Below are 13,319 nucleotides of genomic sequence, written 5' to 3'. Positions count from 1 at the left end.
CAGAGCAACAGAAAAAATTAAAGGCGTGTTTTTTCCGGTTAGTTAAGATCCTTTCAATGTGCTCTGACTAGGCATTACATAAGGGAGCTTATGTAAAGACTTCTTTATATTCCTAGAGTAGTACCAAAATGGCCGTGACACATGATAGTCAAGCTCTGAGCATCAGTCTTCAAAGACTAATCCCTTAGCTTCCTCTGTCCCTTCAGGGCAGTGGATGTTATTAAAGCATATTATGAACATATGCATTATTATTAACATATAAAATGTGTTATTAAAGTCATGTTTCAGTCACTCATCAGTATTTACAGTACTACTTGACCTCTTATTTAAATACTAGGTAGATATTCCTACAATAAATATTTGTTTATGAACAGTGACTTCTGTAAGCCAACGTTAATAGGACTTTAGATGCCAGTTGTGTACAAAATGTTTTGCCCTCTGGTCCTCTGGTAACCAGATTGCAAAGCCAGCCTGACTGCTGGGGAGAAGCTTGCATTTTTGGTTATGAAATTCCCATCTCTGTGGTTCTGAAGGCTTAAACATGAAATACATCTGCTGTTCATTTCCAAAAAGCAATGGGATGTTTTGCACAGCAGTTGTCAGGCTTATGTATTTATAGCAACATGCAGATAATTTATGTGCAAACATGCCGTGACAGCAGGGAAGATGGGCACAAAACCGTTATCACGGTCTGTGACTATTCAGAGAGTCACGTTCATCAAAAAAGGCTGCAGGAGATAAAGAGGAGCGATGTAACGTGATTCTCTTTCGAGGGCATGTTGTGGACTTTTTGTTGTATCTTATAAACGAGAGCCTCTAAAGACTGGTTGGCAGAGGCATTGCATCCCAGTAGATGGTGGACACCTACCTGCTTTTGAAAATCCAGCCCTCGTACTCTTCCTTTCCTTGGGGTGACGTAGAAGGGGATTCATAAAGAGGTTCCTAATGGTCTCGTAAGTGCTTGTTTTAAGCACTGGTTAGTCAGGAGTATCATCTAAGATTTTGTAAGGATAAAACAGGGTTCCTGTTTTTTTTTCTGCTTTCCCAGATATGAAGGGCAGAAAGCAAGCAGTGTCTTTCATTCTTTGAAAACAAACCATTTTTATTTGCTAATAAAGCTGAGCGTAGGTGGGACTAATATGAAGGAAGAATGGTGAACCTGGGTGAACTTCCACGTGAAGGAAGTCTGAGAAGGGTGGAACTGTTTGCCTTAGAGGCTAGATGTGTTAGATATGGAAAATTCTTCAGGGAAAATGATGGGCTGATAAATTTTATTCATGCTGTCTCATTAGGAAGAGACACTCCAGGAAAATAAGCAGTTTAAAATAGGTATTCTTTTCCTTCACAAATACACAATTAATCTTTGGGACTCACACCCACATGAGGCAAAAGGGCATTCAACAGTCCAGGGCATTTACCAGGAGCATAAGAACACCCTGAATTTAAGGAGCATAGATTCTAAAAAAGAAGAAATTTTTGGAAGCAATATACCTTCATGTTTTGTTAGCCATATCTAATTAATAGGGTATGGAAGAAAGCTCCTGCTTTCCAAATACTTCAGAAACAGCTTTCTAAGATCTTCCTCTGCCTGTGGTCTGTCCTGTACTAGACAGATCAGTTGTTTAATCTAGTATGGCAATTCCATATATACCGTATAGCTGCATACACTTCGATGGGAGAGAGTGAGTAAAGGAAGGCTGGCAAGAGGAAAAGGAGAAGAAATGTAAACTTCTTTTGAGTGGAAATAGGACACTAACCATGATTTTTGGACTTTTAATATTTTTTGGAGTTTGTTTCACTGCTTTCACGTGCTGTGTAATCAAGGCCTTGCAATCAGAGCATACAGAGCTCTGTACTCTTGTTGGGAAGGACTTGGATGAGAGCCTAGCTACTCTTGCGAAATGGAAGACACAAACTGTAGTCGTCCTTCAGTGATCTGTGGATAGTTTACCTTAAATTGTGGATTAACTACACTGCAGATAATAGAGTTGAAGGCAATGAAATGTTTGGCCATCTTGTGTTAGCTAGGCCTGGCAGCATGGGGTGTGATGCAGGCTTATGAACTTGGGCAAGAACAGAGCAAAAGTATGAAGCCAGTTTAGCCATGCTTAAAAGCCACCTTGCGTGGTGGCATGAGGCACGAATGGAATATGCTACAGGCCTTATGCTGGAATGAATTCACCCATCATTATGTTTAACTCTGTGTTATGAAATATCTTTAATCAGCTGAGCACGAGTATGGCTTGATCCTGTCCTTAGCAGAATTAATGGGCTCAAGGCCTTGGCTTCAGCTCTTTGCTCTGTCTCTGATTTCTCATGTCGTTTTGGACAAGCTACTTAATATTTCACTCCCTTAACAATATGTGGGTACTTTCCTACCTCCTCTAGGTGTTGAAAGAGTAAGTATATCCTGAATAACAGAGGCAAAAAAAGTAGGCACCTTAGGCTAAGAGTACTCCTGCTCGCAAATGTTTTACATGTGTGCCCCTGGTTATGTCTCTCTCCTTGCACGCAGAGATCAGAGCTAGATTTGCCATCCAGCATCACAAGATGATATGAAAAATGCCATGTATTTTTCAGTAGGTAGGATGTAGAGCAAATGCTTTTGTTTCCTGTAGGACTGGTTGACATGTCAGAGAATTAGCTTCAGTCCTTGGGTTTGCAAATGCTCAGTTGTTAAGTGCATGCAAGGGAGCAGAGCTGAGATTTCATGCCGTTGCTGGGAGCTCACCTTTTGTCATCATCAGCAAACCAAGATTTTAAAGCAGTCAGCCCCTCCAACACCACATGATGGAACTCACAGCTAAAACATGGCACATCTGTCAAGTCTTGCCCTGAGAAGCTGCCTTGAAGACTGCAAATCCTCCTGCCCAGAACAGACAGTGCAAAGGCAAGCAATCAAGGCAATGTGTGAAAAGCTTCCCTTTGCAACCTGCACAATTACTGACCTATTCAGAGAAACCTCCCCTTTTAGCTTTTAACTCTGCTAGACAATTTACTCTGTCTCAGCTGTCTCACTGCATTATGTCCTTCAAACCCCCTGGAATTAACATTTCGAGCCAGCAAACACTGCTGGCTCCACAAGAAAAGCTGAGAGCAGAAAGGTCAGGTCGATTAAAGCGGTTGATCAGAATCTTTAACATAAAGACGTCACAGGCAAAACAGTAACGCTACTTCACGCTCAGCTAGGAGCAAATGATTCATCAGGCAAGGCTGCTTATTTTTGGAGGATGGCCACAAAAGAGAAGAGAACATGCTGGCTGTATCGATCACGGTTGTAACAGGGGACCGCGGAGCCCTTCTCCAGTTTTGATGGAAATTTAATGTCGGAAATACATCATCCAATGTAAATATATCAATATATATTTTACATCGAATGGATTTTAAAAACATTCTGGCCCAGCTTAGCAGAATCATTTCGTCTCTGCACGGATCTCAGAGCTGTCATTTAGAGCAAAGGGCTATTTCACAATGCTCTGCACAGCTTGATGCTGCTAAAGATGCAACCATTTTGTGAGGACTTTTGTAAAGGTGGCTGGGGAAGCAGGTGTGCTCTGAAATCACCAGTGCTTTGGTCTAGAGGGTAGACCTTCAATGGATGAAGATGTACCAGTGTTGAGCAGATGCAGCCTAAAGGATGCTTTCGTCTGGCTTACTCCCACTGCCTCCTGTGTCCAGAAATGACTGGAAATCCTGTTCCAGCAGGCACTGCTGCCCAAGCAGCCGCATCCCCCTTGTGCTGCCTCCAATCCCTGCTCATACCCTGAGCAGAGAGCTCCTGCCTGCCCCCTTACAGCACCCCTCTGTCTGTTCCTTGGTAAGAGCAGACTGGGTCTCTGCAGTGGGAGAGGCAGCAGGCAGAAGCGAGAGGCACGTGTTTGTACGTGGAGGTGGGATAAGCTGCTCTGGGAACTGGCAGCCTGAAGAAGGGATCCAGAAATCCAGATTCAAAACCTGTGGCAGTCAAAGGGGGATCATTCTGTTCTGACACCAGCCCAGCTGTTTCCCTCCCTCCTTGCCCTCCCCTTCCTTCCCATCACTCCCCCAGGGCTAATAAATATATACTTAATTCATTTAATTCCCATGGAGGTTTGGCATCAAGGCGTAGAACTCAAAGTTTACAAGATGAATGAGTGTGAGGAAAAACATGAAGCAATCAGGGAAGAAAATGCAGCCAAAGAGAATGACTGGTGAAGAGAAGGAAGTGGGAATTCCTGGAGGATCTTTCCTCAGAGGAGCGTGCGAAGGGAGGGGGCAGAGAAGTGTAAGTAAGTGCAGTGTGATGAGACATAAGGGCAGGAGCACCAAGGAGTGTGCAGGAGGGCCCCGGGCAGAGAAGGAGAAGAGGGGCGAGTGGAGGTGGCAGCCTGGCAGGCAGGAGCAGCTGTGCAGGGTTGCAGGAGTGAGCTTTCAGGGAGACAGAAGCCAATGGAGGACCCTTCGGGTTGCTGAATCCAACCCCTGCAGTCGCTGGCAACCAGAACAGAGCCATGCGCTCCAGGAAAGCTGGTGAACATCACAGTGCCCACCCCAGCCCACAAAATGCTTCTCAGAGCCTTGTAGCATTCCTAAGACCTTCAGCCTGGAAGACCAAGGGTTGCATGCTGCAAGAGGAGAGCAAGACAGCTTCTCTGATACTGTGGCTGGAGAGATGGGAGAGGAAATGACTTTAGCAGCAGTGCTTGGGATGCACTGAAGAGGGGAGGCCGAAGCAGAGTTCATTACAGACCCAAAGGGTCCATCTGTGTTGTGTAATACTGCGTAGCGTGGAGGCAGTCGCAGCTCTCTGTGCTTTGCCGGAGACTAATTCCTGGAAAGGGTAGCACAGCTGTACTCCTGATAGTCTAAACAAGCTGGTTCCTTTATGGCTAGTGCAGATATCTCTGCTATATATTGCATAACGTAGACATACAATAAATTCCTGTCAATAAGGAGTTTAAAATAATTCAAGGCAAGCTCTGCAATAACAAAACCATTGGTCACCAGAAGCAAAGGAATGATGCAGAAGGAGGTGAGATGCAGAAGAATCAGAAATGCCCCACAGAGAGCAATACTTTGCAATTTTTTCCAAGGCTGATGTTTTCTCTGTGATGGTCTGCTACCTTTTGAGTCAATGCTCTCCTAATTTAGCCTGCAATATCATGTAGTACCCAACACACCCTCAATCTGCAGTTGTGACTCTACCAGCCCCTCTACAGAATTAATTCAGCTCTGAATTAGTCATTCGACGTGCCAGCGCATGTAAAATAGACTCAAGTGAATCAGATTCTGTGTGCTGGGACTGAATTGCAGTAAATACAGTGACTGGGAGAATCTCAGTCTGCATCTGGGCTTTTACGGCTGGAGGGATACTCTTTCTCTAGTGGCTGTGCAGGATCCGAGCAGGACAGGCACACAAATGAGCTGGGAATGAAACCCCCAGCACACCACACCACACCACACCTCCTGCCCTCTGCAGTAATGCTGATGTGGCAGCATAAAAAATGTGGAGGCATAAAAGAAAAACCCAGGGGAGGGCTGGAGTAAAAAAGTGCCTAACGATAGTGAAAAAAACCCAGAAAAATATAAAAATGTCCTCTTAGGCTGAGCTGCTTTAGCTCTGAGTGCCCATCTAGCAGACACTGGGGGAGAGCACGCACGGCATGTCAGCCTGCATTAGACTTGCTTGGGCTGAAGGAGGCTAACCCCGTAGGCACTGTGTCGTCTAGTGAGGCCAGCAAGGAGCAAAGTGAGGTATGCTGGAAACGCTACCATTACTGGTAGGACTGGTCGGAGTCCACTGCAGAAGGCATCTGCCTTGCAAGCTCAGGTGTGGCACCTAGAGGTGCCAGTGATGCCTGCAGCAGGGTATTTATGAAGGGACACGGATGCGGGAGATTCGTCGGCATGGAAAGGCCTCACTGGCCTCATTGAGGTCTTGGGCCTCATTCAGCCAGAGCTGGAGGAAGCCAGCTAGGTAATTCACCTTGAGGACAGTCCAGTTCAAGAAATCTCAGGGAAGAGTGAGAAGGGGAAAAAAGAACCAAAAAGAGATTTTCTCTTCATGAGGATATTACATTAATTTTCTCCCGTTGGTCTCCTCCTGTGGAAGCAGCAGTGACCAGAGTGTGTAACATCAGCGGTAATGCCATGTTGGCAGTATATGTAATGTGAGGGATGGATGGCGAGAATTGAATTTTGGTCTTCAGTTTCCAGCACTTCTTTTGGGATGGAATCAAGGCACATCCCAAAACCAGAAGGGGGAGATCCAGGTTGAAAAGATGTGAGCTGTAATTTTATAAGATTATCTGACTTGTGCAAAATGGCTGTCGGTTGGGTCAGAGATGATGCGGGAGATGCTCAGTTCAGCTCTGTCATCGGAACTGGACCTGATGGGTCCATCTGAACTCCCAACCTTTACCAACCTGGTCATCTGCCAGATGCTACCTCCTTGGTCTGTGTCAGCCTAGACGAGCTCAGACTCGATCTGTACATCTACCCACAATGTCTCAGCTTTAATTATTAACGATATCCATAAGAACTGTGACTGGGCTGGTAAACTCTGGATGGGGTTATGCCTCCAAAGCAATCTAATCCTGATATTTCTTTCTCTGCAGGGGGTGGAGGGAAACGCAAAGGCAAAAGCAAAAAGTGGAAGGAAATCTTGAAATTCCCTCACATTAGCCAGTGTGAAGATCTCCGAAGAACAATAGGTAAGAGCTTTTCCCTTCTTTGGAAGTATTGCATAAATAAAACGTGCTATCAAAGCTGGTTCAGCAGAACGGCATTAAAGGTACTCATCATTAAATGAAATCAGTTTAGAGATGGGCATGCAATGCATATACCTCCCACGATGCTGCCGTGCAAACTCAACATTTTCTGGTTCCTCACAAGGCACTGTGGATTGGGCAGGAGAGACTGGCATAACGCACTGGCAAGGCAGGGCTTGGGGCTGGCAGGGGCCAAGCCCTTTGCTTTGCATGCTCTAGGAGCCAAAGGGACTTAACAGTTGGACAATACCTGGCATATGGGACAGAGGCTTTGACTTGGTACCTACCAGGGCCAACGTGGCTGTAAAAGGACATTCAGAAATTAATCCCCTCATCACATCCTGCATTCCCTTGTAATAACTAGCTCTTTATCAGGGAGGAAATGAGACTTGATGAAAGCAGAGAGATTGCTGATGTAGTTGACGGTTAATATTAATTATACTCTGGGTATGATGTTTGAAGCAGCAGCCACTGCCCTCTGCCAGGCAGGTTTGCTCAGCAGTACCATCCTCTATTCAAACCAGAACACTACTTTATGTAGTTTTTTTATAGGATGTGTAAAAAATTTTTTTTAAATTACTTCTTTTTATTGATGTGAGCCAAACACTGCAGATGTGGAAGGGAGCTTGCAGTGGCCATTTATCATAACACAGCATTTCTCCTGCTCATACCTGCCAGAATTCAGCATTCTTTTGACTGCTGCCTTGGCAAACAAGGCTAACAGCTATCTCCTTGTGAATTCTCCACTGGAAAACGCAGCGTTACTGATCTCACCACAAGAGGTTAACTTCAGCAATTGAGGCTTCTTTTCTCCCCTACACTGACATAAAATCCAGCCACTGGCAATGAATGAATGAAAGGCAAGAAAGTGTAACAACTGAGATAACGGGCAGCATAATTTGTCTAACTTGGGTGAACTCCTGGGGTCTGAGTGACAGTGCCCTGGCACTATGTACATTCAAAATTCACAGCGTGTTTTTGCAGAGAAAATATGTGGAATGTTTTGAAACTCTTTTCACAGTCTGCTTCAGTAAACTTTCCTTCCCTCATCTTCTGCTGTAGAGCTAAAAGGAGGTAAAGAAAGGAGGGGAGGCAGGAGAAAAGAAAGAGCATAGGTTTTCCCAGTTTATGGCCACTCGACAGACACACAAACCCTGGAATAATTTCTGAAGGTACAGAACCTGCTGGAAGCAAATCTGACTTAATATATTGTGATTTGCATAGGGAATTCTCTCCGTTGTTCCATCAGCCTTGGTTTCTACAGGGGAAAACGGCAGCAGATAAAATTCTTGCTCTTCACAAAGGTGTGAAGAGTAAAATGAGTAGTCTTAAAAAAATTAAGTCTGCCAATGATTTCTGTTTCTGAAATGCTGTTTCTGGCATTTTATTGGTATCAGCTTTGTCCAAAATGTAATTTGTTTTGCATTTTTTTGGTGAATAAATAGGTGAAGAAACAGGGCAAGATCCCTTATGATGCTCTTGGTGGATTTGGCTCCACTGCAAAGATTACCTGTAGACTGGGAATTTTAGCAACTGACTTTTACACAGTGGGAAATAAGGTCCAAATCCGTGTTCTGTGACTCTGATTTTTATTGAGTAGCCTTCCCACTGAGCTGGATGTGATTACACAAGGAATGAGGCACTGCTCAGCCTGAGTAAGGTCACCTGTCCTTGCTGGCTCTACCGTTTTTCAGTTGATCTAGCTGAGGTTGAAACATCCCAGGCAAACAGCTGCTGTTTAGAAACTTCTTCTTGCTCCTACAGGGGATCTGACACATCTTGGATGAACCAGACTCTCTGGCTCTATAGCATTAAGTCTTGCACGTGTGTGGTTGATCTGAGGTGCTGAGGGTGGATCTGTTGCACGTGCAGATCCATCGCACTGGGCTCTGTGTGGCTCATGGACATCCAGGGACAAGCACAGGTCATTGCAGTCTGGCCTTAAACTGCGTCTTTTATTGTCTCTGCTGAGGAAGAACAACTCTTTAACCCATCTTCATTTGTTATTTTCTGCAAGTCCTTTAAAAGGATCTCAGGCTTTCAGGCGACAAGGTGTCTCCGCAGGTGATTTTGTGAGGGAATGTACTGAAACATCTTTCTTGAACCATCAGCTGAACTGCTCTGTGATTTGCAGGGAATCCAACTGCTCGGTGTGCCTGCTATCAGTCCCTCCCCTAACAACTTCTTAGCCCACTGGTCAGTGCCAGTCGGATTTGATAATGAAATAGAGACCTCAGAGAGGCTTTTTCCTCCAATCTCTATGGAAATAGGCAACCAGCAGAGAACAACTTTATACAAGGAACAGGCTACAGCCTCAATTCAATGTGTTAAGAGATCCAGACAAATACTGGTAGATTCTGCTCATCACAGGCCTCTTTGCTGTGTGTCAGCCTCCCAGCACTTTTGGTCAGACACAGTCTTGCCACTTTGCCACATGTTAAAAAAAAAAAATCACACCGAGTCCTAGAGGGTTGCCTGAACTGGAGGACTAGGCTGTTGAGGTTTTGTTGTGCTCGTCTTTTCTGGATGCTTCCCAAGAGCCTCCGTGGAAAAGCTGGAGGCAGGGATGGGATGGACCTTTTGATTTAGAGTGGGCATGGACTGCTGTGAAGAAAGGCATGGCTTAGTTTAATGCAGCTGTAAGCCATGGAAAATGCTGCTGTTGTACTTGTGGCAATACAGCCTACATGTGTGTGTAGGTGCCCACGTTTTGGTGCAAAAACGTGTGTGCTTTTGCACCCCACTAAGGTGTACTGAAAAGAGTCTGTGTCTTAAAAAAAATAGTGTAGTGTGAAAAGAAATCTGTGAAAAACAGGAAGGCTGAAATAAACCAAGGGTCTGCGACCTGTGTTGACACAATTATGAGTCAGTTCATACCTTTTGGTTCCCTCTATGTTTACAGGAGACTCTGTGTTTGACTATCCATCATCTGGTGTCTTACTGAAAGACTTGCTTAGTAAAGCCCTTTTTTCCCCTCCTTCTTGTGCACAGAAACAAAAATCAAAACACCCGAGAGAAACACTGTTTTTTTGATGAATAAACAAACACTGGAAACATCTTTATTAAAAGTGCCATTTAGCCAAGGAGCTGTTTTTTTGGATTGCACTTCAAAGCAACTTCTTTTCTCCTTTCTTTTTTGTCCAAAGTACGCAACACCTTTTGCAGGGAAATTCAGTGGCCTTCATTGTGTGCTAATTAAATAGGCAAGTGGAGCAGGGATGCTACGTTAATACCTTTACTGGGCTCTGAGAGAGGCTTGTATATGTATGCTTGTATACTATGAATGGCTAATGTATATTTCTATTTGCAGCCCTCTTCCCGGCTGTATTTAATTGTATTAAAACAGCTAGCCCTTTCCAGGTTAATATTGGCATTAGCAGCCCTTTCAGTCGGTGAAAACTGGTGTTTGAGACACTAGTGACTCTTGTGATGGATGCTGCTAGTCGATGGTGTTCTGCTATCTTTAAAATTCACAGATGATAGCTTAGCAAAAGAGAAATGTTTCAAGGGAAGGGAAAAAATAGCAAGGCGCAGCTTTAAAAATTCCCACATTTGACAAACACGGTATGAAGAGATGCCACAAGTTAGGGATACCCACTAGTTTAAAGGCCATCAGTAAACAAAAATATAAGAAAAAGTTGTAATTTTAAAGGCCAGAGTGTCTTTTTGATGATAAAAGATTCTAGATGTCTGTAAATATTTCTGAATGACGCAAAAGGTTCTGTTGGTTAAAAGTGTGGAATTTTTATTTATTTTGCTCAGACCCATTCTGTGCTTTTTTCTTCCATAAAAAAACGGCTTGGGTGAAAGAGTTGATTATTCTGATCTTTGGCAGATTTTCTTTCGCAACTGTCCAAATGCTATATAATAAATCAAGACTTTTTTTCCCCATAGATTGAAGTTTGTGGGGAAACTGCCACAGAATGTGTCTGCTGTTTGTTGCATAGAGTGATTTGTTGCATTATTGCAGAAAACTTTAACTCCTTCAGTAAAGCAGTTTCTGGTTGTGCGTTGTACTCAGGTCGAAGGAGAACTCTGATGATTTCTCATGTTAAATATTTATATTCAGTGAGATTTCACAGTCAGAAAGATCAGCCCCATTAATACTAATTTTGCCATGCTTGGTTTAAAAAGAGGAAAAAAATCCTCCCTGTGCCATTTAACCTCTTACGTGACATTTGTGTCCCATTTATCCAAGGTAAAAGTAGCTTGAGCTTCCAATTCTGGCAGGTTCTTTTCAGTGTCGTCAAAAATACACTTCTGTGTGAGAAACGCTTTGTAGAGATGGCGAACAGAGTAACTGGGACAAAATTGAAGCCACGGAGTTCACATGCTCACTTTTTACAAAAGCTAGCTCTTCCCCCCCCCCCCCCCCTTTTTTTTTTGTATTGTACTTTTTCAGACATGATCAAGACCTTCACCTACATGAGTTTTTTTCCTGTCACTTTGGAATTTATCTACCTGCAGTCATACTGATGGTGCAGGCTCTGCAATAGGGTTCAGACCTACCTAAACGAGGTTTTTTGAGCCACCAGCATGGGCACTGATAGCAATCAAGAAGCAGCAGTATTGGACAGTAGTGACAGAGAGATGCTCGAGTATTTATCCAGCTTCCTAGAAATGCTTTGCAGCCTGCACTGAGCTCCATCCTGTGGCAGAAAGACAGCTACTATACCCCAGTTATCTCGTCTAAAGGTAGCTTGGGCACCTCTGCTAGGCTCCACGGTGCTGGGATGTCTTTCATGAATTGCCACCAGGAATTCTCAGGTTCCTTGGGTTCAGAGATTTACCAGTGCTGCAGGGATAAATGCATGGGTGAAGGGTCTTGGAAAAGAAAAGTGTGAGTTTCCAGGCTTACAGGCGAGGGAAGCTGCCTCTGAGAGATCAAGTGACAACATGGAATATCGATATTCATCGCAGGATCGTGTGTCTGTGTGGTACCCTGCCCTGCTTCGGCTGGGGACGGCGTCAGGCCCGGGGGTGTATCTGCTCAGGGAACGGAGAGGTAGGCTGAGAAACACAGTGCATCTGCGGATCCCAGAGCCTGGGACTATGTGGTGGTGTCACTCATAAAGCCCAGGCACTGAAACTGGGAAAGAGAAGGCATCAAAAGCCCGGTCTGATCAAAACCACAAAGAAGTAGCCAGTTTTCTCTCCACCAAATTCTTCAGCTCTGATGTTTACAGTGATTAAAAAGCAAGGTTTAGAAATACAATCCTGAAGCCAACAAATAGATCAAAGGAAAGAATTGCAGCTTGCCTTCCACTGTAAATAACTAAGCACAACTGGTTATAACTTCTGTGATTGTCTTATAGTATCGGTCTGAACACTACACCTAAGGTTGTTCTCATGTTTTTGGCTAAAACCAGAGTTTGAGTTTTTGAGAAATATTTTTTTTGTAGAAAGCATCAGCTTTCCTTGGAAAAAACCTTACATTTTTACTGGAAATAGTTTTTCAACAAGTAGTCAGGATTCCGTGGCATGAAACGACAGCAAGGGGAATTGTCTCCTATTTTCTATCCAAATGTGTAGGAATACGGGTAGCTGTGTCGGGAAGATGCCGGTGGCATGTGTGTGCATACAGCCAGAGCTGGGTACCCAGCACGGAGCTTCACAACACCTCTGGGAGGCACTAGGTTTTCTGCAAACCTGGGGAACTGGAATCAGTGGAGTAGAAAATACTATCTAGTAAAAAAAAAAAGAGAACATACTGTATCATTGTTATGCTGTTCATTGAAATATGTTTCCAGTGAAATTCATATCATTTAAGGCCCAAGCTGATAAACACATAGGCTCACAAATAATTTTTTTTATCCACACAGGGAGTCACTTTAAATTCAGTTGACAACAGATGGGGTTTTTTTTCAGCAATCAGAATTCTGCGCTGTATGAAAATAAATTTTCCCACATCGGTGCCCTTAGATAACTGCAGCATAAGATATATTTCAGTCACTATCAGCAACAGCAAAGTGACATCTTGCTGGTGTTCTTGCATCACCCAAGTCTCAGCTCCTAACCCAGGTGTTTGGCAGCAGCCCAGGCTGCCTGTGCTTGGGGGATGGAGCGGGGCTCCTCCCGCCGGGGCTCCGTGTTGCCCCTTGGGGTCACGCTTCTTGTGGCAGGACTCGAGGGCCAGTCGCGATGCTGTGGTGTGGATAGTCCCTTTGATGCTGGAGCGGTACCTAACAGAAAATCTCCCCCGATGAGTTCTCCTCCGTGGCAGTTGTCTGTGGGGCGAGTACAGAAAGAGCTCAGAGAGAGAGGAACCCAAGAAGGACTGAAAGCAAAATTGGAAGAACTGCCGAAAGCTGCGGATAGGGTTTATTGCTCTGGAAAAAGTTCTGCAGATTTTTTTGGATAACATTAATGCAGAAAAAAACACTCAAACAGATTTATTTCTAAAGAAGAAACAAAGCCCTTCCCCTTGACAGTCCCCGCTCTGTACACTTCCCTTCCCCCTCACTTTCTTTTTTTCTTTCTCCTACAGTAGACACCACTTTCCCCTCTCTCCCTTTAGCCAAAAGGTTTCTGTTGCTCCTTCGAAGTACAGCTTATGCAGCCTTTCCAGCA

General features: G+C 44.3%; 1 protein-coding gene across 2 annotated transcripts in view; it reads left to right on the top strand.

The window, feature by feature from the left end:
- Positions 1 to 13,319, top strand: part of GRK5 (G protein-coupled receptor kinase 5) — a 170,295-nt gene that overhangs the window by 65,984 nt on the left and 90,992 nt on the right. For both annotated transcript variants that reach the window (XM_082310119.1, XM_082310118.1), the window contains exon 2: positions 6,597 to 6,692. Coding sequence is in view for 1 of the 2 variants with exons in the window: in XM_082310118.1 (XP_082166244.1) it covers positions 6,597 to 6,692 (96 nt within the window). In the remaining variant the exon portion in view is untranslated. The remainder of the gene's footprint in view (positions 1 to 6,596; positions 6,693 to 13,319) is intronic.

The sequence above is a fragment of the Platalea leucorodia genome, assembly GCF_965183815.1.
Source record: "Platalea leucorodia genome assembly, chromosome: 4".
Classification (NCBI taxonomy): domain Eukaryota; kingdom Metazoa; phylum Chordata; class Aves; order Pelecaniformes; family Threskiornithidae; genus Platalea; species Platalea leucorodia.
This window is presented reverse-complemented; position numbering and strand designations above follow the sequence as displayed.